The following is a 27,668-nucleotide window of genomic DNA, read 5'->3' as shown; positions in this document are numbered from 1 at the left end:
CTATGTGAATGCTCCCCCTGGAGTAGTGCTGTCACCCTATTAAAATGTAGCTTTTGCCATATATATACTAGTAGTTGTCCTCTAAGGCCCCTACCTACCTCTCTTATCTTTCTATCTTTTGAGTATATTATGCTGGTTCTGTCCCAGCTTTTGTTCTTGCTGTTTTCTCTCCTTGTTCAGATCCTTCCTTGCATATCTACCTTTTTCTCATCATTCAAGCTTCAATCATCACTTCCTCAGATCTTTTGGTGTTATATCTAAGAAACCATTGCCTAATCCAAGATCATGAAGACTTACGCCTGTCTAAGAGTTTTACCTCTTACATTTAACTTTGAAACATTTTGAGTTAATTTTTGTATAGGGTGTGAAGTAGGGGTTCAAGTTTATTCTTTTGCATGTGGATATTCTCTTGTTCCTGCACCATTTGTAGACTGGTCTTTTCCCATTATATTGTTTCTCTTGTCAAAAATCAATTGACTGTAAGTGTGAGGGTTTTTTTTTTTTGGATTCTCTGTTCTATTTCCCCTATATATCTTAATGCCAGTAACACATTGTCTTTATTACTGTAGTTTTGTGGTAAGGTGTCCCCCCCCCCGCCCCCCCTCCCCCAGCGTTTGTGGTAAGTTTTGAAATCAGGAAGTATTAGTCATTCAGCTTTGTTATTTTTCAAGATTGTTTTGTATTCTGGGGCCCTTGAATTTCCACATGAATTTTAGAATCGGCCAAGAAGTGAGCTGGGATTTTGATAGTGATCATGTTGAATCTGTAGATCATTTTGGGAAGTATTGCCATCTTAACAATAGAAGGTCTTCTGATCCATGAACATGGGCTATCTTTCCATTTGTTTAGGTCTTCAATTTCTTTTAAACAATGTTTATAGTTTTCAGAGTACGGGTTTTACACTTTTTATTAAGTTTATTTCTAAGTATTTTTTCTTTTTGATACTGTAAATGAAATAATTTTCTTAATTTCAGTTTTGGATTGTTCATTTCAAGAGTGAGGAAATACAGTTGACTTTTGTATATTGATCTTGTATCCTGCAACCTTGCTGAACTCATTTAGTAGTTCTGATAGTTTTTTAGTGGATTCCTTAGGATTTTTTCTATATAAGATCATTTTGTCTGTAAATCGAGATAGTTTTGCTTCATCCTGTCCAATCTAGGTGCCTTTTATCTCATTTTTTTGCCTAAATGCTTTTGCTAGAACCTCCATAGGGTTGAATAGAAGTGATGGGAGTGGTTGTGTCTTTTTCCTGATCTCAGGGGAAAGGATCCCAACAACTAACTTTGCTTTCAAAGTGTAAGGCCTTATTGTAGTTTTAAATACTTTATTTGATAATTTGTTTCTGCTGTGCTGCTACCAGTTAAATCATTGTGTATATTAGTCAGATATGTAATTTTGTATTTTAGTGTTTTTCAGGATAAAAGATTCTTATATTTGGACAGATTTTGTGCATTTGGTGATGATAATCAGTTTCTGCTTGTGGATTTGGCAGGGGGTTGAAAAATATTAATCAAATATTTGTATTTGTTACTTTCAGAGTAGAGAAGTAAAGTCAAGATATAATATTTTGGCAGCTACAGAGCACTGCAGTACTTATTTTGCGTAGAATCCTGTACCCTCCAAACAAAAGTGAATAGAGTGACATAATTTGCTTTCTTTTTGCATTTTTGATGGACAAATATAACTTGTTTGTTGGTTGAACTCATCAGCAGTGGAAATAAGTAATTAGAGGTTTTTGGTTATACTTCAAAGTAAATATATAGCAGCTTTTGTACTTTGACCTTTCAAAGCTAAAGGTCATTATGAAAGCTTACTTCTCTGTGGGTTTAGGAGTGTTTATTGCCAAAAAAAATTTTTTTTCATCTCAACTTTACTAATAGATTTATAACCAACCAAGTTGGAAACTTCTTAGTACAGGTAAAGGACTCTAAAAATGCATGTGGTTTGTTTTTTGTTTTTTGTTTTTTTTTTGAGTACTTGGCAAAGTTTGATACTTTGTCTTGACTTATGTATCTTAAAATAGCATTTGGGCTGCCTTCTAGGTGATGCTTTTCTCTAAGAGAGTTGTAGAATTGTTAATTACGCCTTAAGTAGAAAATGCAAGAAGTCTTTTTTTGCTTACATTTAAGAGCATCTTAAATTTCAAAACTTTTACTAGAGAACATCTTGTTGGCATTCTCAATTTTTTCATCTGTGAATTGAAGTTAAAAAACTTCATAGGGTTGTTATGAGGATTAAATGAGTTAATATTTTTAAAGTGCTTAAATTATTGCCTGGCACAGAGCAAGTCCTATTTAAGGGTTTATTAAAGAAGTGAATAAATGAAGCCCTGAATCTGGGCATTGGCAATAGAAATAGAGGGAAGGGGACGGCAGTATTTGGGAGATAGGTTAGGTGGGATAAATAGGTGGAGAGTCAGATTGAGGAGGAGAAACAGTGTCCCTTTTTCTGTTTTGGGCAAATGGTGGTGCTATGCATTAAGGTGAAGAATAAAAGGAGAAAAACAAGTCCCTGAGGAGTATGAGCTTAGTTTTGGACTTTATGAATTGGAGGCATCTTTGGGGCATTTGGACAGAGATGTATCTGGTAGACCATTGGCTATGTGGATATGGAGCTTAGAGGAGGAGTGGAGACACAAGACTGAGAAGGTATCAGTGTGTGTATAGGTGATACTGAGGTTAAGATAGATGTGAGTTAGCTTGCACAGTATATGTGAATCAGGTTTTTAATTTTGGGTTTGTGGGGAACCATTAATAGGTTTCAAGTGAAAATCCTGCATTTAAAAAAAAAAGATTTATTTATTTATTTATTGAGACAGAGAGCGATTGAGTGAGCAAGCAGGCGGAGGGGCAGAGGGAGAGAGAGAATCCTGAAGCAGACTCCCTGCTGAGTGCAAAGCCCGATGCAGGGCTTGATCCCAGGATCCTGAGATCATGACGTGAGCTAAAATCAAAAGAGTCAGCCAAAATCAAGAGTCGGCCACTCAGCTGACTAAGCCACCCAGGTGCCCCAACCCTGCATTTTAGGTTACATGCAAAGTTTTGTGTGTATGTGTGTGGGGTGTTTTCTGACACCAATCAATTCTCTAGTTCTGTTGACACCAACTGGGTATCCTACAATTCAATTCAATTCTGACACTATTCAGAGTTAGTGCAGACTGCGCAAGTTAAGGGGCTCAGTCCCATTGACTGCTTCCACTTCAGAAGCCAAGTGCAAGTCGTGGGCCACCTATACTTCTGATTGACTGGCTCTAAATTGGCTATTCAAGACCTGCTCCTTGGGTTTGATCATTTGCTAGGATGGCTCACAGAACTTGTGAAAACACTTTACTTAATATTTACCAGTTTATCATAACGACACAATTCAGGAACAGCCAAATGGATGGAAAAGATCCATAGGGCAAGATATGGGAGGTTGGGCGACACAGAGCTTCCATTACATCTTTGGGTACACCACCCTCCCAGCAACTTGATACGTTCACCAGCCCAGAAGCACTTCAAACATCAAACCTTGCTTGTTCATGAGTTTTTATAACCCGATCTTCAACCTTTCTCTTCTCCTTGTAGACCTAGGGATGGGGTGGAGAGTTCCCATCCTTGGCCTTTCTAGTGACCAGTCCCCATCCTGAGTTGCCTCATTAGCATAAACTTAGATGTGATCCAAGGGGCTGATTGTAATTAACAGGACACTCCTGTCACTTAGGAAATTCCAAGGGTTTTAGGATCTCTGTGCCAGGAATATAAAGACCTTATATATTTTTGTATTATAGTGTGTTTTTGCATATATCTATGGAAAATATTTATAGCTTTTTGTCAGATCCACAAAAGCATTAAAAAAACCTGGTATGTTTAATGTTTCCTTGGCACACATTTTGGATATTGATAGATAGTCAGCATGTTATTGACAACTTCTTATACTAGCATATAAATTCGGCAAGGATTGGGGCCACAAGGATAGAGAACTGCTCTATAGTGCCTTGCACATGGTACATTTTCAATAAGTATTTGGTGAGTGAAGAAGTACAAATAAACTTTGTATTTCCAATAAAAGAGAAGTCAACTAGAATAAAATTTACTGGTACGGAAACATCTTCTCTAGTCCTTTTTACTTTATATCTAATCTATTGAACATTTAATGACAATGAATAATATAGCCTAGAGAAATACAGTATTTATTATGTGATATGTCTATTTCCTTTTTTAAAAAAATTATGTATTTTTAAAATTAAAGTATAGTTGACACACAGTGTTACATTTGTTTCAGGTGTACAACATAGTGAATTGACAACTCTGTACTTTGTGCTGTGCTTACAAGTGTGGTAGCCATTGTTTGTCACCATAAAACACTATTACAATACCATTGACTATATTCTCTATGCTGTACCTTTCATCCCTGTGACTTATTCATTCCATAACTGGAAGCCTGTATCTCCCACTTTCTTTCACCCATCCCCCAAACCCCTTCCCTTCTGGCAACAACCAAGTCTCTGTATTTATGGTCTTTTTATGCTTTTTGTTTGTTTTTTATATTCCACATATAAGTGAAATTATGGTATTTGTCTTTCTGTCTGACTTATTTCACTTAGCATAATACTCTCTAGGTCCATCCATGTTGTCACAAATGGCAAGCTCTCATTCTTTTTCATGGCTGAGTAATATTCCAGTGTGTGTGTGTGTGTACATGTATGTGTACACACACCACATCCTTGTGTATTCATCTGTCAATGGACATTTAGGTTGGTAGTCCTATTTTTGATTTGAACTTAATTTCAGTGTTCATTCAAGTGAGTTAAACTTTACTTTTTATTTTATTTTATTTTTAAGATTTTATTTATTTATTTGACAGAGAGAGACACAGCAAGAGAGGGAACACAAGCAGGGGGAGTGGGAGAGGGAGAAGCAGGCTTCCCACGAGCAGGGAGCCTGATGCGGGGCTTGATCCCAGGACCCTGCGATCATGACCTAAGCCGAAGGCAGATGCTTAATGAGTGAGCCACCTAGGCGCCCCTAAACTTGATTTTTTAGATTAGAAGTCAGTTGTCAGAAGTTAACTTCTGGATGAATAAAAACCATAATCAGACTACTTTATGGTGAAAATGTCAAAATGTTGAAACAGACAATTAGATCAGGCATAAAGAGTTTTAAATGTTTCAGTTATCTCAGTTATGCAGGTTTGGAGGAGAACTTATTTATTTTAAAAACCTAAATTATTAAATTCCATTTTCTGTTTAATTTTGCCAGTGTTAGTATTTTTGGATCAGGTATATTTGAAAATGCTTTGTGATACAGTATTTTATTGAAAGAGTAGTCTAAGGCTCATATGATACACATACTATGGCTTCAGAATTTTACACATCTTCCTCAACACAACTAAGAATGGAAATGGGTTTTTTTACTGTCTTGGGAGCAATTTCTCAGGTAGACTGAATTGATTCCAGAGCAAGTGGGAGAGGCAGATATTTCCCCTAATCATATATTCTCCATTTCTATTCCCTTGCCGTACTTTATTTTGTCTGCTGTTTCCTGTGTTACGCTTCTTTTTCCCTAAAGACAGAAAGACCCAGAGCAGAAGGTAGAATGAAAGTTCCACAAGAACAGACACTTTTGTCTGTTTCATTTATTCCAAGCACCAAGAATAGTTCTTGGCTCATAGAAGGCTCTCAGTCAATATTTGTTGAATGAATGAATGAATGAATGAATGAAGAAAAGAAGAAAGGAAGTTGATGCAGGTTCTTAAAATTCTTCCTGGTTAGAACGCTATTATTTAAAACTTTTTCAGACCACACTTTCACTCACTGGTATCTTACTCAGAAAATTTCTTGAGTCCTGTGCTAGACTTGGCTGTATCATTAACATCAATTATATATAGAGATATATGTGATTTCTAAAAGGTAACTCGTTTGGCTAAAAGCAAATTGGAAGAAGAGAAAATATTGCACCAAAAGTGAAAGTACTTTTTTTTTTAGTACCACAGTATTATATGACAAGAGAGTACCATATTATAAGGGTCAATTATAAAAGTCAACTTTATTTTATTTTTTTTAAAGATTTTATTTTATTTTTTTATTAAAGATTTTATTTATTTGACAGAGAGAGACACAGTGAGAGAAGGAACACAAGCAGGGGGAATGGGAGAGGGAGAAGCAGGCTTCCGCGGAGCAGGGAGCCCGATGTAGGGCTCGATCCCAGGACCCTGGGACCATGACCTGAGCCGAAGGCAGATGCTTAACGATTGAGCCACCCAGGCGCCCCTAAAGATTTTATTTTTTAAGTAATCTCTACACCCAACGTGGAGCTTGCACTCGCAACCCTGAGATCAAGAGTCCCATGCTTCACCGACTGAGCCAGCCAGGTGCCCCTGGAAGGTCAACTTTAATAATTTACTTCAGAAATAATATACAATAAGTGTTACTTTAATATCCACTTAAAATTTCTTTTTTTTTTTTTTAATATTTATTTATTTTTTGAGAGAGAGAGCGTGTGTGCATGAGCAGGGGGCAGCTGCAGAGGCAGAGGGAGAAGCAGGCTCCTGGCTGAGCAGGGAGCCCGATGCAGGACTCGATCCCAGGATCCTGGGATCATGAGCTGAGCTGAAGGCAGAGGCCCAACTAACTGAGCCACCCAGGCGCCCCTCCACTTAAAATTTCTTAAAGCCAAAAGCAGTAGGTAAAGTGTAAAGTCATAGCAACAAATTAATTTCAATTAATTTTAATACTCAGTCTTTAAAAATAAATCTACCATGAGTTTCATTTTACATAATCAAGAACCTCTTTTTTGGAGCCCAGGTGTGAATATTGGTGACCTTAGAAATAACTATTTATGTGTTCAACTGATTTTTTTTTTTTAAGATTTTATTTTTAAGTAATCTCCACACGCAACATGGGGCTCAAACTTACAACCCCAAGAGCGAGCTGCATGCTTCACTGACTGAGCCAGCCAGGCGCCCCATGCCTTCAACCAATATTAATTAAGCATCTACTTATCTCTGGTGTTAGCCCTGTACTTGACATAGAGTGGTGAGATAAATAAGCCAGCTATATGGAACTTATCAGAAGTGCCTTCAAGCTCAGATTTATAGGACTTTTCAAAGTATCTCACACTGGGGTGTCTGGCTGGCTCAGATGGTGGAACTTGCAACTCGGTCTTGGGGTCACGAGCTGGAGCCCCGTGTTGGTGGTAGAGGTTACTTAAAAAAAAATATCTCTTACTAATCATTTTAGGACTCAGTTCAGGTGTTGCTTCTTTTAGGCAGCTGCCCCAGAGGGCTCTCTGTGTTAGGTGCTCCTGGTGCTCTTTTAGTTTAATGATAAGCTTTTTCTTAGCACTGTTTTGTATCGAATTCTTTATATACTAATTTGTCTCTCAGGTAGCTTCGTGAGGGTATTTTCCTGTTTGTGTTCTAAGTCCCTGGCACGGTGCCTGCCTGTAAGCATACAAATGGATCAGGAATGAGAAGGGAAAGGCCATACTGCTAATTGTGGGGTAGGGCTACTATGGCACAGATCCTTACAGTTATAGGGAAACTATGAAGGGACAGTCATGGTCAAGTGGAAAACTGTGAAAGAGATTTGGAGTCAGAGGACCAGGTTCCATTGTGGAGGTTTTTGGTGTACCATCTTAATCCTCACAGGAATTTTATGAGGCAAGGGATATCATGAGGAATCTGAGGGGCAGAGAAGTAATTCATCCAAAGTGACCAGTAGTAAATGGCAAAACTGACGAAAAGCCTGTTTGACTTAATTCTACTTACTCATCTGTAAAATGGAGATATTCTATTTGCCTTGCATACCTCATAGAGTCATCAAAAGAGATAAATCTGTGTCCAGTAGCTGTAAGTAAAAGCATGAAAAACTTGTTGTTATTATTAGCTATGTGCTAAAATTTGTTTTAACTTTGATGTGATTTTTGCCTAAATTTTTGCCTTACTTGAACTTATCTTTTTGTTCAACTAATGACTGTTGAAGAAGAAAATAAGAAGAATTAATTACTACTTTTTTTTGGTTTCCCCAAATAAAAATAATGTTATTTTCTTTTGTCATTTCTTTTAGAGATGGAATTCCTGGACAATGGGTATGCACATTTAAAATTTTGATAAGTATTGCTGATTGTCCTTCAGAACAGTTTTTGTCTTCCAGTATGCAGTTTTTGCTTTTATGGCAGTGTAGTGTGTGAGCATCTATTTCCCCAAAGCTTTGACAAATCTGGGCATTATCAGTCTTTTAACATTTGGAGAAAAATAATCCAGTTTCAGCTTATCTGTTTATTTTTAAAGATTTTATTTATTTATTTATTTGAAAGAGAACAAAAGTGAGAGAGATCACAGAGGGAGAAGCAGACTTGCCGCCGAGTAGAGAGCCTGATGTGGGGCTTGATCCCAGGAGCCCGGGATCATGATCTGAGCCGAAGGCAGCCACTTAACTGACTGAGCCACCCAGGCTCCCAGTTTATCTGTTTATTTGTGAAGTTGAACATCTCTTATTGTTTGTTGGTTATTTGCATTTTTAAAATAATTTGCTTGGGCGCCTACGTGGCTCAGTCGGTTAAGTGTCTCCCTTTGGCTCAGATCATGATCTCGGGGTCCTGGGATCGAGTTCTGCATCTGCATTGGGCTCCCTGATCAGCGGGGTGCCTGCTTCTCCTTCTTTGTCTGCCGCTACCCCTGCTTGTGTGCTCTCTCTCTCAAATAAATAAAATCTTTTAAAAAATAAAATAATTTGGGGCTCCTGGGTGGCTCAGTCATTAAGTGTCTGCCTTCAGCTCAGGTTGTGATCCCGGGGTCCTGGGATCGAGCCCCGCATCGGGCTCCCTGCTCCGCGGGAAGCCTGCTTCTCCCTCTCCCGCTCCCTCTGCTTGTGTTCCCTCTCTCGCTGTCTCTCTCTCTGTCAAATAAATAAATAAAATCTTTTAAAAAAAATAATTTGCTTTAGTAGTTTTTCATTTTTCTACTTAGCTATCTTTTATTGATTTGTAGGAACCCTTTTATATATAACATGTTGTAGATAGTTAGTAGTTAGTTGTTTGTATTTTAACTTTTGCTTATGGCATCTTTTATTTTTATGTAGTCAAATCTTTCTTTATGGATGGTTTCTAGCCTTAATGCTCTGCTTAGGCTTTCCCTTTGCCAAGATTATAAAAGTAAGTTTAAAAATCTGTTACTTTTCCCACTCGTATACTCAGCAAGAATTTTTCTGTGCAGGGAAAAGTGGTTTTTAGATCCATTGTTTGGGAGTATGATTAGCCACTAGGCCTGTTCATCATTTCATGAAATCTTTGAAAACTGGGAATAATAGACAGGGAATGTTAAGGAGTAAGGTGAAGTCACTCTCTAAATTGAGGCCAAATTAGTGACCTTCAGATATTTATATACATGATGGCTGCTCACATTAGAGATAATTCTAAAAAGCTAGAATAGATTGGCTTTCATTCTGATGAAAATTCTTTTCCAAAGGTTTAGATTTTCAGTGTATATTGAGTTAGATCATGCTGTAATTTCTTTAACTGTTCTGCTGCCATCAGAGTATAAGGGTGTGGGAAGTGAGAGAGTAGGGTAGCATAAAGGGAAGGAGGGGTGCCTGGGTGGCGCAGTCAGTTAAGCGGTTAAGCGTCTGACTCTTGGTTTGGCTCAGGTCGTGATCTCAGGGTTGTGAGATTGAGCACTACGTGGGGCTCTGTGCTCAGCGTGGTGTCTGCACCCCACCCCCCACCTCTGAGTCTCTCTCAAATAAATAAATCTTTAAAAAAAATAAAGGAAGAGAAAGGGGATGTGAATAGAAGGGATTACTTGGGAAGGAAAGGTAACAATGCTGAGGAGTGGCAGTATGGAACAGACAAAAATCAGAGAGCCTCAATATAACCAACAATTCCATTTCCTGAATTATGTTTTGTTTTCTTTCTCTATGTGGTTTTAAGCATTTGTTGTCCTAATACAGATTGAAAACCAGCACTGACTTTAACCTGATTATTAATACTCAGTTTTGGTATTTCCATGGTGCACGTGCCATGCCATGCTGTGCAGTGTGCATGTGCAGTCATCACTATTTGAATGAAGAATCATTTGGTAAATTTAAAAGTGAAACTCCGATGTGAAACTTTCATTTCCTCCAGAAGCAATAAAGTAAGTGGTTGTAAACCTCAAACCCAATTTTTTGCAAATTTTACGGATGACTGTGGCTTACTTTATTGCCTGTCTTTCTTTAGCACCTGACACAGATGTCTTAGTTTCATAGCCGAGGTATCTGTTTCGTAAACAGTATTTTTTAGACTTAGATTTTATTAGGATGGGTTTATGACTTTTGTATATTAAGAAATTTACAAAAGAGAACATAAAACCAGGAAAGTCTATAATCTTATTAAAAAAAAAAAAGGTGTCTGTGTACCTCATTTATCTGCTTTGTTTATTTGCTTAGACACAAAGCTATTTGTGTGTGTTGTGTGTGTGTGTGCGCGTGCACGCATGCGTGTGGATAACACGCTTATTTGGGATTTTTGACATTTTAAGAGTATGACTTTTACTGCCAGGATCTAGGAAATAATTGTCAACTTTCTTATACTTCACAAAGTGTTTTTAACAGGCATTTTCCTCACTATAATAAAGAGATAGGTTGGAACAGGTAAAAAGGATTGAAAACCCAAGATTATAACCATTAAGGATAGGAAGAGCAGAACACCTGGCTCTTGAACCCCATTCTTAGGAATTCAGATCCTTATTCAGGTTTCATTATTCTGTGTTCCTTATATCCTTGCCTGGGAGCAGAGGTAATTGAAAATAGACATGTGTCAGTGATATGAAGGGATAATAATTCATAAATGAGGGGAAGGGAAGCTTTTTACTGAGCCAAAATTAAGTAATTCTCATAAAGCAGAGGTAGTATTAGGTTCCACTTTACTGATGGGAAAACAGATTAAAGTAACCTGCCCAAGGTCACACATAAAAATAACTACAGCAGAGATTCAGACTGAGGCTTTCTGATTCTAAGGTCTATTCCCATTCTCTACACCATACTTTCTTTAAAGCTAAAATCAAAAGTAGGGAAGAATATGTATGCAAAAGATAAAAGTGAGTGATTTAAATTGTAAATTACATTGTAAATGTTTCATTATGATTAAATTTTAATTCAGCAGCATAACAAGGGGATAGAGCAATTAAAGAGATTATTGTAATAAGCATCAAAATATTTTTTCAGAATTTGGAAAAATCATATAAAGTAATTTCTAAGGTTTTTAGTTATTAAGGTCTTAAATGATCAGGGTTGTGAGAGTTATCTTTCTCTCAAATTGGAGTATAAATCCCATGGTCAAGGATTATACTCTTCAACATTTGTCTTCTCCCTCACTCTGCCTGGAGTGGTGGGATGAGCATATTCATGTATGAACAATAAATACTTGTTACTTGCCTCTTTAGTAATTGTGCTGTTGTTAAGAAAAATTTCACTTGCTTATTTCTGTCCTGTTTTTGGCCGAATTCTGAGAATTAATATATTTTTCATTAGGCAAATTATTTTTAACTTAGGTAATTTTATCAGTTAACTTTTGCATGTGAAATGAATGCTGTTCCACACATGGAACTATCTGATTATGAAGAAATTATTGAAGGTAAACCAGTATGTGTGTAGAGCTGTCCCTTTTTGTAGTTGAAATTCAAATTTTGTGCAGTTAATGTTTGTTTACGCATGTCGTTTTTTTTGCTTTTAGGATATTCGGAAATTCTTTGGGGTTATACCAAGTGGAAAGAAACCTGTAAGTGAAGCAGTAAAGAAGAATGAGAAAACAAAGTCCGCTGAAGAAACCTTAAAAGCAAAGAAAGGAATAAAGGAAATCAAGGTCAGTTTTCTAGATGCAATACTGAATTGTATAAAAAGTTAAATTCAGTTCCTAGACTTGATATCTTGGGAGCCTGAGGTAAATACAGATTCCAACTCATTTTGCAGAGGAAGAAGATAAGTGTATTTCTAATTAATGTAGCTGACTGCATTCGTTGCTTGTTTTTCTGAAGTAGAGATGGAACCCTTTTTAGTTGTTAAAACTTTGCATTTTGTGACCAAAGTTTGGTCTTAGAGACCTGAGCCCCAGGTGAAAGGTGTTGGGCTTCCAGTGAAGGAAGGCTTTGGAGGAAAGCTTTATTCTTTTCTCTGTCTTCCTTGGGCCTCAGAATTTAAGATACAATGTCACTGTAGAAAGCAGGCAATGGCTACAATAGGATAGTGTGTGAGTTAATATTATTCCACTTTGTGTAAAATGTAAGAATTTTGCAACTCTACAGGTCTGTTTATTACCACTTCATCTTTTATGTTTTACTTGTCATATGTATTATATCTACATTTGTTAATACTCCACATTCAGTGTAATAATTTTTGCTCTAAACAGACACATATTTTAAAGAAATTAAAAGGAAAAAATTGGTCTTTTATGTTTACCTACATATTTGCCATTTCTGGTGCTTTTCATTTCTTAGGGAAGATAAGAATTTCTCAATTTCTATGTCATATCATTGTTTTTAAACCTGAAGAGTTTTCTTTATCATTTTTTTTTTTAAAGATTTTATTTATTTATTTGACAGAGAGAGACACAGCGAGAGAGGGAACGTAAGCAGGGGGAGTGGGAGAGGGAGAAGCAGGCTTCCCACAGAGCAGGGAGCCCGATGTAGGGCTCGATCCCAGGATCCTGGGATCATGACCTGAGCTGAAGGCAGATGCTTAATGACTGAGCCACCCAGGCGCCCCATTCTTTATCATTTCTTGTAGTATAGGTCTTTTGGTAACAAATTCTGTAAGTTTTTGTTTATTTAATAATATATTTTGTCTTCATTCTTGGAGGATATTTTTGCTGGTTATAGAATTTTGGATTGACAGTTTTTTGTTTCAGCACTTTGAAGATGTTCCATTGTCTTTTGGTCTCTTTTTTTCTGGAGAGATATTAGCAGTCATTTGTATTGTTTTCTTTTGTACATTATTATTTTTCTTATGCTGACTTTAGGATTTTATCTTTGGTTATTAGCTTTGACTGTGGTATGCCTGGGTGTGGTTTTCTTGTGTGTATCCTGTTTATGGTTTCTGAGCTTCTTGAATCTATAAATTTATAAATCTCACCAAATTTGGGAACTCTTTGCCATTTTTTCTTCAAATATATTTCTGCCTCATTCTCTTTCTCCTCTTCTGGGATTCCAGCTATACACATATTAGAATTTTGATATTGTCTCATAGCTCATTGAGGCTTGTTCATTTTTATCCTTTTTTCTCTTCAGATTGTATAATTTCTCTATTACTGTCTTCAGGTTCACTGATATTTCTTCCTCTACAGTTTGCTGTTACGCCTATTTAGTGAATACTTTATTGTGAATATTGTATTTTTTTCAGTTCTAGAATTTCCACTTGTTTCCTTTTCATACTTTTTATTTCTCTTCTTTATGTTCTTGAATGTAGTTATAATAGTTACTTTAAACTTTTGTCTGCTAATACTAACATATTAAGATTGGTCTCAGTTAAATTCCTTTTCTCTTGAGTGTGTGGCTCAAATATTAGTTCGGGCTCCTGTAACAAAATACCATACACTGGATGGTTTAAACAACAGAAATTTATTTTCTTACAGTTCTAGAGACTAAAAGTCTATGATTAAGGTTCCAGCCAATTCAGTTTCTGGCAAGAGCTCTTTCTGGATCGTATATGGCTACCTTCTTGCTGGATCCTCACATAACCTTTTCCTGGTGTGAGCACATGGGGGGAGAGAGAGAGAGCTAGTGAGTGTGTATACACATGTGTGTGAGTGAGCTCTCTGGTATCTTTTCTAAGGATATTAAGCTTATCAGATCAGAGTCCCATCCTTATGACCTCATTTAACCTTAATTACTTCCTAGAGACTCCATCTCTGGATACAGCCACAATGGGGGTGAAGGGGCTCAGCATATGAATTTGGAGGGATACAAGCATTCAGTCCAAACATTTTGCCAATGGCCCCCCAAATTCATGTCCTTCTCATATGCAAAATATGTTTATTCCATCTTAACAGCTCCCCAAAATCTGAACTCATTGCAACATCAACTCTAAAGTCCAAAGTCTTGGGGCGCCTGGGTGGCTCAGTCGTTAAGCGTCTGCCTTCGGCTCAGGTCATGATCCCAGGGTCCTGGGATCGAGCCCCGCATTGGGCTCCCTGCTCCGCGGGAAGCCTGCTTCTCCCTCTCTCACTCCCCCTGCTGGTGTTCCCTCTCTCGCTGTGTCTCTCTCTGTCAAATAAATAAATAAAATCTTTAAAAAAATAAAAAAATAAAAAAAAAATAAAAGTCCAAAGTCTTATCTCAATATCGTTTAAATCAGATATGGGTGAGACTCAAGGTATGATTCATCCTAAGGCAAAATTTCTCTTCATCTATGAACTTGTAAAACCGGACAAGTATGTGTTTCTAAAATACAGTGGTGGGACAGGCATAGAATAGACATTTTCATTTCAAAAGGGAGAAATCACAAGGAAGAAAGGGATGATGGGTCCCAAAGAAGTCCAAAACCTAGCAAGGCAAATTCTCTTTGATCTTAAACCTCGAGAAAATCTTCTTTAGCTGGATGCCCTGCCTTCTGGATCCACTAGAGCAGTGGTCCCACCCCCACAGCTCGGCAGGGTGGTCCCACTCCTAAGGCTTCTGGATGGAGGCTGATTGTTGAAACAAGAAATAAGACAGCCCTGATGATCTCTGAATCACCTTCATGTCCTTTTCTTGGAGAATAGTGCATGTTTGCAGTTGATTCTACCAGCCTTCCTTCATTTTGTCTCTTTCATTTCAAACTAGCAGTGTTTTTGCTTGTGTAATCCCATCATCTCTTTATTGAGTGATAGTCCAGCCACAGTTTTGGTGTTCTCTTTAGAACATGCATTCTCATTTTTTGCAATATAGACAAGTTGAGTATTTTCCAAATCTTTTAAGTCTCGGTTCGTTTTTGCTTAACAATTCAGTTCATGTCTCTCCTCTTGGATTTTACTATAGAGGACCCAGGTTGCACCTTCCAACATTTTACTTAGAAATCTCCTCAGCTAAATATTCAGTTTCATTTTTCGTAAGTTCTATCTTTCACAAAGCACTAAAACACAATTTAGCCAAATTCTTTGCCATTTTATAACAAGGATTGCCTCTTTCTCCGATTTCCAACAATCTGTTCCTTATTTCTGTCTGAATCCTTACCAGAATGGTCTTTCATGTTCATATTTTACCAGTATTCTATTTATGATATATATATTCTCTAAGATGATAGAAGCTTTCACTATAACTCTTATCTTTTCTCCCTGAGACCTTGTTGGAGTTGCATTTAACGTCCATATTACTACCAACAGTCCCTTCACAGGAGCCTACATCCACATTTTACAAAATTTTTCTTTCTATGTATTTATTTTGTTTATTGAAGTACAGTTGATACTGAATGTTACATGAGTTTCAGGTGTACAGTATCATGATTCAGCAACTCTGTGTTATGCTATGCTCACAAGTATAGCTATCATCCATAACTATACAACACTATTACAGTATCACAGACTGTATTCCTTATGTGCTATACCTTTCATCCCCATGCTTGATTCATTTCATAACTGGAAGCCTATACCTGTCACTCCCCTCCCCCCTATTTGCCCATGCCCCCAGCCCCCTTCCCTCTGGCAACCACCAGTTAGTTTTCTGTATTTATAGGTCAGTTTCTGTTTTGTTTGTTCATTCATTTTGTTTTTTAAATTCCACTTATAAGTGAAATTACACAGTATTTGTCTTTTGCTGTCTGACTTCACTTAGTGTAATACTCTCTAGTTGTCACAGATGGCAAGATCTCATTCTTTTTTTATGGCTGAGTAATATTTGTGTGTGTGTGTGTGTGTGTGTGTGTGTATCTCACATCTTTATCTATTGATGGACATTTATTTAGGTTGCTTTCATATCTTGGCTATTGTAAATGCAGTAAATGTAGGGGTGTATATTTCTTTTTGAATTAGTGTTTTTGTTTTCTTTGGGTAAATAGTAGTGGAATTATCGGATTGTATGCATTTCTATTTTTAATGTTTTAAGGAGCCTCCATACTGTTTTCCACAGTGGCTGCACCAGCTTGCATTCTTACCAACATTGCATGAGTGTTTTTTTTTTTCCTCCACATACTCACCAACACTTGTTTCTTGTCTTTTTGATTCTAGCCATTCTGACAGGTATAATGTGATATTATCTCATTGTGGTTTTGATTTGCCCTAATGATCAGTGATGTTGAGCATCTTTTCATGTGTCTGTTGGCAATCTGAAGGTCTTTTTGGGTTCTCTGTCCATTTTCTTAATCAGATTATTTGGGTTTTTTGGTGTTGAGTTGTAGAAGTTCTTTATATACTTTGGATATTAACCCCTTATTGGATATATTGTTTGCAAATATCTTCTCCCATTCAGTATGTTGCCTCTTCATTTTATTGATGGTTTCCTTTGCTGTGCAAAAGCTTTTTGGTGTAGTCTCAGTAGTTTTAGTTTTGCTTTTGTTTCCCTTGCTGAAGGAGGCATCTAGAAAAAAGGTTGCTAAAAGGCTGATACCAGAGAGATTACTTTGTTTACCTTTAAAAAAAGTTTTATGGTTTCAGGTCTAACATTTAGGTCTTTAATCCATTTTGAGTTTATTTTGTTCATGGTGTAAGAAAGGGTCCAGTTTCATTCTTTTGCATGTAGCTATCCATTTTCCCAGCACCATTTGTTGAAGAGACTTTTTCCCATTGTATATTTTTGCCTTCTTTGTTGTAGATTAATTCAGTATATAAGTGTGGGTTTATTTCTAGGCTCTCTATTCTGTTCCATTGATCTAGGCATCTATTTTGAGCCAGTACCATACTGTTTTGATTACTGCAGCTTTGTAGTATATGTTGAAATGTGGAATTGTGGTACCTCCAGTTTTGTTCTTTTCCAAGATTGCTTTGACTATTTGGGGTCTTTTATGGTTCCATACAAATTTTAGTATTTTTTGTTCTAGTTTTGTGAAAATTGATGTTGTCATTTTGATAGGGATTGCATTGAATCTGTAGATTACTTTGGGTAGAATGGATGTTTTAATAATATTCTTCCAATCCATAAGCCTGGAATATCTTCATTTGTGACATCTTCAGTTTCGTTCATCAATATTTTATAGTCTTCAGAGTATAGATCTTTCATCTTCTTGATTAAATTTGTTTCTAAGGATTTTACTCTTTTTGGTGCTATTGTAAATAGAATTGTTTCCTTAATTTCTATTTCTCATACTTTGTGATTAGCATATACAGACACAGATTTCTGTATATTTCTATCCTGTGACTTTACTAAATTAATTAATTCTTACTTTTTTTGGTGGAGTTTTTAGGGTTTTCTATGAATAGTATGTCATTGGCAAATAGTGACGATTTATTTCTTTACCAATTTGGACGCCTTTTATTTCTTTTTCTTGTCTGGTTGCTATGGCTAGGACTTCCAGTACTAGTACATATATTTTTTAATTTCTTCTTTGATTTCATCATTGACACATCAGTTGTTTGGTAGCATGTTGTTTAAACTCCACGTGTTTGTGGTTTTTTTTCCCAGTTTTTTTCTTGTAATTGATTTCTAGTTTCGTACAATTATGGTTGGAAAAGATGCTTGATATGAGTTTAGTTTTCTTAAATTTATTAAGACTTATTTTGTGGCTTAACATGTTATCTGTCCTGGAGAACGTTCCATGTGCACTTGGAAAGAATATGTATTCTGTTGTTTTTGGATGGAATGTTCTGTATATATCTATTAAGTCCATCTGGTCTTACTGCTTCCTTATTGATTTTCTGTCTGGATGATCTATCCACTGATGTAAAGGGGGTGTTAAAATTCCCCACTATTGTTGAATTACTGTCAGTTTCTTCCTTTACATCTCTTAATCTTTGTGTTATGTATTTAGGTGCTTCTATGTTTGATGCATAGATATTTACAATTCTTATATCCTCTTGTTGGATCAGTCTCTTTATTGTTATGTAATGCCATTTTTTTTTTTAAAGATTTTATTTATTTATTTGACATAGACACAGCGAGAGAGGGAACACAATAAGGGGGAGTGGGAGAGGGAGAAGCAGGCTTCCCGTGGAGCAGGGAGCCCGATGCAGGGCTTGATCCCAGGACCTGGGATCATGACCTGAGCCGAAGGCAGACGCTTAATGACTGAGCCACCCAGGCGCCCTTGTAATGCCATTTTTTGTTTCTTGTTACAGTCTTTGTTTTGAAGTCTGTTTTGTCTGATAAAAGTATTGCTACCCTGGATATTTTTTTTTTAGTTTCCATCTCTTCACTTTCAGTTTGTATGTGTTTTTAGGTCTGACGTGAGTCTGTTGTAGGTAGCATATAGATGGGTCTTGTTTTTTTTCATCCACTCTATCACCCCATCTTTTTTTTTTTTTCTTTTTTAACCCCCTGTCTTTTGATTGGAACATTTAGGCCATTTATGTTTAATTATTATTATTTTTTAAAATTTTTATTAACATACAATATGTATTATTTGTTTCAGGGGTACAGGTCTGTGATTCATGAGTCTTACACAATTCACAGTGCTTACCATAGTACATACCCTCCCCAATGTCCATCACCCAGCCACCCCATCCCTCCCACCCTCCTCCACTCCAGTAACCCTCAGTTTGTTTCCTGAGATTAAGAGTACATTTAGAGTAATTATTGATAGGTATGTACTTATTGCCATTTTCTTTATTGATTTCTGGTTATTTTTGTAGTCCTTCTCTGTTCCTTTCTTCTCTTGCTCTCTTTCCTTGTCATTAATAACTTTCTTCAGTGTTGTGCTTGTCTTTATTTTTTTGTGTATCTATTATAGGTTTTTGGCTTGTGGTTATTAGGTTCCTATATAACATCCAAGTATATAGTAGTTTATATTAAATTGATGATCACTTAAGATCAAACACATTCTAAAAGAACTTCATTTTTACTATCCTCTGTCCACCTTTTCTATATATGTTATTAGGTTTTACATCTTTTTATTATGGGAGTCCCCTTAACTAACTTTTTAAAATATAGTTGATTTTATTACTTTTGTTGTTTGACTTTTATACTAGCTTTATAAGTGATTGCTCTACTACCTTTACTGTGATTACTTAATGAAATTTTTTATTTTCATAATTTTCTTCTAATTACAGTCTTTTTTATCCACTTAAAGAAGCCCTTTAACATTTCTTGTAAAGGCCAGTTTAGTGGTGATGAAATCCTTTAATTTTTGTTTATTTGGGAAGCTCTTTATCTTTCCTTCAATTCTAAATGATAACCTTGCTGGGTAGAGTATTCTTGGTTGTAGGTTTTTTCCTTTTAGCACTTTGAATATATATATCATGCCTCTCCCTTCTGGTGTGCACAATAGTTTCTGCTGAAAAATCAGATGATCACCTTATGGGGTTTCCTTTGTGGGTAATTATTTGCTTCTCTCTTACTGCTTTTAAAATTCTTTATCTTTAATCTTTGACATTTTCTTATTATGTGTTATGGTATGGAGCTCCTTGGGTTCATTTTGTTTGGAACTCTCTGTGCTTCCTGAATCTGGATATCTATTTCCTTCTCCAGGTGAAGGAAGTTTTCAGCTGTTATTTCTTCAAATAAGTTTTCTGTCCCTTTGTCTCTCTCTCTCTCTCAGCTTCTTCTGAGACCCCTATAATGCAAATGTTTGTTTGCTTGATGTTTTCGAAGAGATCCTTAACCTGTTCTCATTTTTTAAAAAAATTCTTTTTCCTTTTTGCTGTATGGCTTGGGTGCTTACCATTAGTCTGTCTTCCAGATTGCTGATCTGTTCTTCTGCATTCTCTAATCTGCTGTTGATTACCTCTAGTGTATTTTTCATTTCATTTATTGTATTCTTCAACACTGGTCCTTTTTAATATTTTCTCTCTCTTTGTTGAAGTTCTCACTGACTTCATCCATTCTTCTCTCCAGTTGGTGAGCATCTCTATTCTATGATCATTAATTTTTTTTTTTTAAGTTTGAAATGTTTAGCAGATAGCTTGATTATCTCTGTTGCAGTTAGTTCTTTTTCTGAGGCTTTGTCTTGTTCTTTCATTTGAAGCATATTCCTCTGTCTTCTCATTTTGCTTGACTGCCTGTGTTTGTTTCTATGAATTAGGTGGAACAGATATTTCTCCTAAACTTGAAGGAATGATCTTGTGTATGGTCATCCCCTGTGTAGCTGCATGTGCTTGGTTACTTTGGCTGGCTGGCTGAAGTTGTAGCTGGTGGTCCTGGGGCACTGTGTGCTGGGGTGCCCTGGTGGGATGGCCTGAGCTGAAGTGGGTGTGGGCTGGGGTGGTCCTAGGGCTCTCTACATAGAGGGTGCCCCGGCAGGACCGCTGAAGCTGAAGTAGGTGCAAGTTGAGGTATGCTGGGATGCTCTGTACAGGGGTGCCCTGGTGAGTTGTCTGGATCCAAAGCAGGAATGGGCTGGGTGGTCCCCAGGCACTGCACAAAGTACCTGGTGAGTCATCTGGAACCAAAACGGGTGTGTTCTTGGGGGCCTCTGCATCGGGGGTGCCCTGGCAAATTGTCTGGAGCCATAGTGGTGTTTTGGGGTGGCTTGTGCCTGTGTCACCTTGGCAAGACAGCTAGCCCTGTAGGGGGTAGCCGACCAGAGATGTGGTGTGTGTTGTGCTGAGGTCACATGGGTGGGGTGTCTAGGGCTGGTGTGGGATGGGGCCTGGGGCTTATTGAGGTGATAGGCCAGCAAGGGCACTAGGACCCTGCTCCTGACCATGCTGTCAAGGTGGAGGGAGAATGTAAACCTTGGCCCCTCCAACCTGGAGAGAGTTCCAGCAGCTTCCCCATCATTTGGTGGAGTTCTAGGGCTGAATTTTTTATAATCTAGTTACTCTTTTAAACCACGGCCTTTTTTCTCTGCCTCAGGGAAGATGAATCTGCTTATGGTCCCTCAGTAGTTTCTGTCCCTAATGCAGTTCACGGTGACAGGTGGGGGTTCCTTTCGTTACCCTATCTCTGTTTCTCTTGCCGTTGTCTATGTGGTCTCTCTGTCTTTTGTTGTGCAGAAGCTGTTCAGTCAGCTCTCAGTTCTTCAGGAGGAATTGCTCTATAAATAGATATGATTTGGTGTGTCCTGTGGAGGTGGAAGTTCATTGCCATCTTGGACCAGAAGTGCTAGGCTTTTTTTAAGCACACACATCGGAAACTTTCCAGCCTTCATCATAACCCAGTTCCAAAGCCACGTCCATATTTTAGGTACTTTTTACTGCACCACTCCATTTCATGGTAACAAAATCTGTATTAGGATTCTCCAGAGAAATAGAATCTAGAAAGAGATTTATTTTAAAGAATTCATGCATGTGATTACGAGGGCTGACAAGTCCCTAGACCTACAGTTGGGCAAGCTGGAGACTTAGGATAGCTGATGGTATAGTTTAAGTGTGAGTCTGAAGTCCTGTGAACTAGGAGATCCAGTAGTGTGATTCAGGCTCAAGCCTTCTAGCCAAGGGTAGTAGGCTTGAGACTTAGGAATAGTTGATGTCCCAGGTTGAAGGCAGTCAGGAAAGAGGGATTCTCTTATTTGGGAGAGGGTTAACCTTTTGTTCTCTTCGGACCTTCAGCTGATTGGATCAGGTTCACTCACATTAGGGAGAGGAATCTCCTTTAATCAGTCTATTGATTTAAATGTTAGATTCATCCAAAAACACCTTCATAGAAACACTCAGGATAATGTTTGATTTAATATCTGGGTACTTTGTGGCCCACGCAAGTTAACAGGTGAAATTAAGCATTGCAAGTCACATTTCCTACTTTTTTGTGTGTGTCTGGTTATTTTGGATTTATGTTGGATAGTGTGAATTATATAGTGTAGGAAATTTGGATTCTGTTATATTCCTCCAAAGAGTGTTAATTCTTTTGGCTTAGCAGGCAGTTAATTTGGCTGAACTCAAACTCTGAACTCTTGTCTCCTCTTTGATGGGCAGCAGATGAAATCTTTGTTCAATTCTTTTATCCTTAGCGGGGCACTGGGAGTTGTTCCATTCATATGTAGTTCAGGAGACTGCCACAGATTTGGGCTAAGTTTACTGGCAGAATTTGAGACTCGCCTTCTGTGGCTCTCTCTTTTCTGGGAGTTAATATAGTTGATTCTAACTCTCTCCTCTAGTCTGATGGTGTATTTGAATTATAATAGTTCATTTATCTCATTTTCTTACAAGGTAGTTGCTTGTTCTTACACTTTTCAAATTTCAATGTAATGAATAGAAGCATATTTCTTTTTTTAAAGATTTTATTTATTCACCCCCCCAAATTAATTAATTTACATAGAGTGCACACGAGTGGGGTTGGGGTCAGAGGGAGAGGGAGAGAGAGAATCTCAGTGTAGAGCCTGATGCAGGGCTTAATCTCACGATCCTGAGATCATGACCTGAGCTGAAATCAAAAGTTGGATGCTTAACCAACTGAGCCACCCAGGTGCTCATAAGATTTTATTTTTAAGTAATCTCTACACCCAGTGTGGGGCTTGAACTCACAACCCTGAGATCAAGAGTCATATATGCTCTAACCGACTGAGCCAGCCAGCCACCCCTAGAAACATTTCTATCTTATAATTGGCTATAGGTTTTTGTTTTGTTTTGTTTTGTTTTTACTGTTTTCTTGATGCTTTTTGGGAAAATTTAAATATGTTAGAAATGTATAACTACAAAATATAAATAATACCTTTTGCCTCGGTTATATTTAGTTTTCTAACAGGCATTGGGCAGTGGTGGGCCCACAACTCCTTAACTTTTATTTGTCTCTTTCATTTTTAGTAAGCCTTTGCCTTGTAATATCTGACATCCTTTTACACTTTGTTATATGTAGATTAGTGTTGAAAGTGGAGTTGATTAATAATACAGCTTTTTCTGTATTTCTTTTTTCCCCATATGATGGAATTATTGTCTGGCTTCTTTTTTTTTTTTTTTTTCAGTTTTATTAAGAAATAATTGACATACATAGCTATATAAGTTTGAGGTGTACAGCATGATGGTTTGACTTACACTTGTTGTGAAATGATTACAACGATAGATTTAGTTAACGTCCATTATTTCATATGGATATAGTAAAAGGAAAAAAATTTCTCCTGTGATGAGAACTTTTAGATCTACCCTCTTAAGTTTCCTACGTATCAGATAGCAGTGTTAACTATAGTCATCATGTTGTATCTTACATCCCTAGGACTTATAACTAGAAGTTTATACCTTTTGACCACCTTCCTCCAGGTGTACTTCCCCTTACCCCCTGCCACTGGTAACCACAAATCTGATCTCTTTTTCTATGAGTTTGGTAGGTTTTTTGTTTGTTTTAGAGTCCACATATAGGTGAGATCATACAGTGTTTGTCTTTGTCTTATTTCACTTAGCATAATGCCTTCAAGGTTCATTCATGTTGTTGCAAATGGTAGGATTTCCTCTTTTTTTATGTGTATCATAACTTTATCCTTTCCTACTTTGATGGTTACTTAGGTTGTTTCCATGTCTTGGCTATTATAAACAATGCTTCTGTGAACATGGAGGGTGCACATATCTTTTTGAGTTAGTGTTCTTGTTTCCTTTGGATACATTTCCAGAAGTAGAATTGCTGGGTCATATGGTAGTTTAAAAAAAATTTTTTTTGAGGAACCTCCGTACTGTTTTCCATAGTGGCTGTACCATTTTATAGTCCCACCAGCAGTCCAGAAGAGTTCCTTTTTCTTCGTATCCATGCAGGTGTTTGATATCTCTTCTTTTTGATGGTGGATCTGGCTTATTCTTTAGCCTAAGTAGGGCATTAATGACATTTTTGGGCTGTGTAATTCTTTGTTGTGGAGGACTGTCTTGTGCATTGTAGGACGTTTAGAAACATCCCTGGTCTACCATCTACCCATTAGATGCCAGTAACCCCCCTCCCCCCAGTTATGACAAGCAAAAATGTCTCCTTGGGGGCAGAATTACCAAGCTCAAGTCTAATGAGAAAAAAACCCAGCTAAGTTATATAGACTTTTTTGTGTTCTAATTATACTGTGATGTTCACAGGTAAATAGTTCTTGTAAAGAAGATGACTCTAAACAGAAGCAACCAAACAAGAAAAAGAGGATCATCTATGATTCAGGTAATATTTCTTCTGGAGAGCTTTAAAGTTTTAAAATAATTTTATATCCCTCAGAACTGTGTTTTCCAAACTGATGTTCTGAGATACACAGCTCTCTCTGATGTTATAATAGGTCCTGTGAGGAGAGGGCTCTATGCTCAAAGTTGGGAACAGTTTTATTATACTGTAGAACTTATCAGAGCTGAAATGTGGTAATGTATTAAATGTGTTTGTTCAAGGGGGTATATAATATACGTAGCATGTCTTAAACTTACTTTGAATATGGCATATTTATTTTTTAAAACTATTCATACTACTCTTGCAGCTGAGCTTCTTGGAAACTGAATTTGAAAAATAGTGCTTAGGATATTGCTTTAGAAACGATCTAAAATTTAATTTTTGTGCTTTTAATCTGGTGTTTTGTTGGATTTAAAATGGAACAAGCACCATATAAAATATTTGAATATACTTTTAAGATGGGGAGTGTGTATTTTTATGCCTGCCTTTTATGATATGTTAAAATAATGGTAGAATCTGGAAAGTTTTAGATTTTACTTTTGTGGAGAAGATCCATCTGGTGTGAATTCTTAAAACTAAAAAGGTAAACTAAGGAAACATTTATAGATTGTTAGGATTTCACAGTGATAGCACAGATTCTGACTCCATCCTAAAAATACTTGAGTGTTTATTGTGAGTCTTCTACTGCTGTATATTGTAAGGAATTTGAAATAAATACACATCCCCATTCCCTGGGAGTTTGTGTATCCCCATTCCCTGGGAGTTTGTGTCTTTTGGGAAACTGGAAATTTAATTACTTGATGCAGTTTAGAATAATATGAAACAGGATTTATAAATGCATGGTTCAGAGGAAAAGGAAGGACACTAAAGTTTATGAAACTTCTATTTTTGTTTTACTTAGTCTTGGTTTGTATTTAAGTGTCTTGGGTGGTTAGGTTGTGGTAGACCAGTGCTCCCAAAGATGTCCATACCCTAATTCCTAGAACCTGTGAATATGTTAGGTTACATGACGAAAGGGAAATTAAAGTTGTAAGTGGCATTAAGGTTGATAATCATATGACCTTAAAGTAGGGAGATTATCCTGGATTATCTGGGGGTGGACCCATTGTTTTCACAAGGAAGGTGGAGGCAGGAGAGAGAGATGGAGAGAGAGAGAGAGATTAACTGTGAAGAAAGTCAGAGAACCAGAGAGATGGCCGCATGAGAAGGATTTTGCCTGATGTTGCTGGCTTTGAAGATGGAGGAAGGAAGCTGTAAACTAAGGAATGTTAACAATCATTAGAAACTGGAAAAGGCAGGGAAATGCATTTTTCCCTAGAGTATCCGGAAAAGAGTCATAGCCCTGCTGACACTTTGATATTAGCCCATTGAGACCCATATGGGATTTCTAACTTCCAGAACTATAAGATAATATATTTATGTTGTTTTAAGCCACTAAATTTGTGGTGATTTGTTATGGTAACAAAAGAAAAGTAAGACAAAGGTTTAACACAAGTAGAAGTAACCTGTGAGAATTCACAGTAAGAGTTTTGCCTTGAAATGGGCCTTGAGGAATTGGTTAACAATAATCACTTTAAAAACACACTGTATTTTACTATTTCTTTTGAGAGTTTTGTTTGATTTTCCTCTCATGTACAGATTCAGAATCAGAGGAGACAGTGCAGGTAAAAAATGCCAAAAAGCAACCAGAGAAATTGCCATTGTCTTCTAAACCTGGTAAAATTCTACGCCAGGATCCTGTTACATACATTTCAGAAACAGGTAAGGTATTGAATATGTTTATTGTTTTAGAGAGGAGTAGTGTGTGTTATGTTCTTGAGCTTCTCACTGGTGTCTGGATGTACCGCTTTCACTTTGAATTTCTGTTCCTTTTTTGCGTTGTTCATTTATATTTATCAGAGGAAGGCTGTAATCATTATCTTTGGCATTTTCTGTGGGTTAAGGGCCATTGTAAGGACCAATTACAGGGGAATTGGCCTTGGGATTTTTTTAAGGTGTTCTTTTTTTTTTTTTTTTAAGATTTATCTATTCATTTTAGAGAGAGAGAGAGTGAGCGCATGAGCATGAGTGGGGTAGGGGAGGGGCAGAGGGAGAGGGAGAGAGAGCATCTCCAAGCAGACTCCCCACTGAGGGCATAGCCTGATGTGGGCCTGATCCCAGGACCCTGAGATCATGACCCAGTCTGAAACCAAGAGTCAGCCATTTAACCGACTGAGCCACCCAGGTGCCCCTATGTGTTCTGTATTGAATAAAATGAAGTTCTATCTTGAATCATAAATTAAAATATTATTGGTGTGTTTTAAAACTTCTTTTTTATGTAAGTTTTTTTATCTTGCATTCTAAAGTCATAATAAGCTAAGTATATAACGGTTATTCATATTTGTGATTTATAAAATCTAGCACAGGGGCGCTTGGGTGGCTCAGTCATTAAGTGTCTGACTTTGGCTCAGGTCATGATCTCAGGGTCCTGGGATTGAGTCTGGCGGCGGCTGTGCACTCAGCAGGGAGTCTGCTTGTGCTTCTGCTCCTTCCCTTGCTCATGCTCTCTCTCCCTCAAAAAAAATAAAATAAATAAAATCTTTAAAAAGATATATAATCTAGCACAGATGTGACCTGAATTCCTTGTATTCTCTTGTGACACTAAAGACTTTAGCGCTGACTTTTTAAAAGATGATTATTTTTGTACTTAAATTTATTTGTTTGATCTGTTTTGAGTGGTCAAAAAGCAAAAGACACATAAATAATTGCACACTAATCTTAAAATGGTAAAATAGTATAAATGATTGTTTCATAGAGAGTATTCATTTATGGTGAGGAACTCTGAAGTGTCATCTGAGGAAGAAAACTCAGATGCATTCATTGTAAAGTCCTTTTGATTCTGGCATTGTTAACTACTAGAGGAGACCATAACAGGAATGAAAGGTTAGATGTAGTAATCTTCAAATTCACAGGGCCTGTTGAATCGGTTCCTGCATAGAAATGTTTGAAGGGGCCATGAAAGCATCTCATAGGTTACTGATTTGTTTATATTGAAGAAAACCTCTGAAACCATAATTTTTAGCACTCTGCTACTTGTATTGCTAGTGAAGTGAATACACATGGTTTGAAGAGATGGTAAAAGCTACATAATTATTTTGGTACAGCATATTACAACTTATATTCAACAAACATTTATTGAGTGTTTTTTTACATCCCAGATACTAGGAACTGGGGGTGCAAAAGATGACCAAAGACTCCCAAGTACGTGGAGTCTCTTGAGGCAGCGATAAGTAGTCAGGCAGAGTGCTTGAAGGGTCCGATTTGATCTGGCTCTTGAAGGATGAGCAGGTGATGGAGGGAAGAACATGTCAGTTTAGGGGGATGGGATTATTTAAGGCACAGCATCCAGCACAGGGATTGGTATGTTCATAGGACACAGAAGAGACTGCTTGCCCACATGATGAGGAATGGTGGGAGGTAGGATGAAGGAAGACCTTGAAAGCTAGGCAGATGAATTTAGACTTAACATAGCAGGGAAAAGGGAACCATTAAAGTTTTTGAAGAGTTATGCTTCAACAAATGGTGTTGGGAAAATTGGACAGCCACATGCAGAAGAA

General features: G+C 37.3%; 1 protein-coding gene across 2 annotated transcripts in view; it reads left to right on the top strand.

The window, feature by feature from the left end:
- The window catches only part of RFC1 (replication factor C subunit 1), an 86,388-nt gene that overhangs the window by 3,448 nt on the left and 55,272 nt on the right, over nucleotides 1-27,668 (top strand). For both annotated transcript variants that reach the window (XM_032400211.1, XM_032400210.1), the window contains exons 2-4: nucleotides 11,694-11,822; nucleotides 24,000-24,075; nucleotides 25,711-25,833. In XM_032400211.1, coding sequence (XP_032256102.1) covers nucleotides 11,694-11,822; nucleotides 24,000-24,075; nucleotides 25,711-25,833 — 328 coding nt within the window. The remainder of the gene's footprint in view (nucleotides 1-11,693; nucleotides 11,823-23,999; nucleotides 24,076-25,710; nucleotides 25,834-27,668) is intronic.

This window comes from Phoca vitulina, unplaced genomic scaffold (assembly GCF_004348235.1).
Source record: "Phoca vitulina isolate PV1807 unplaced genomic scaffold, GSC_HSeal_1.0 scaffold3, whole genome shotgun sequence".
Taxonomy (NCBI): domain Eukaryota; kingdom Metazoa; phylum Chordata; class Mammalia; order Carnivora; family Phocidae; genus Phoca; species Phoca vitulina.
The sequence above is the reverse complement of the archived record's forward strand: the minus strand, read 5'-3'. Positions and strand labels throughout refer to the sequence as shown.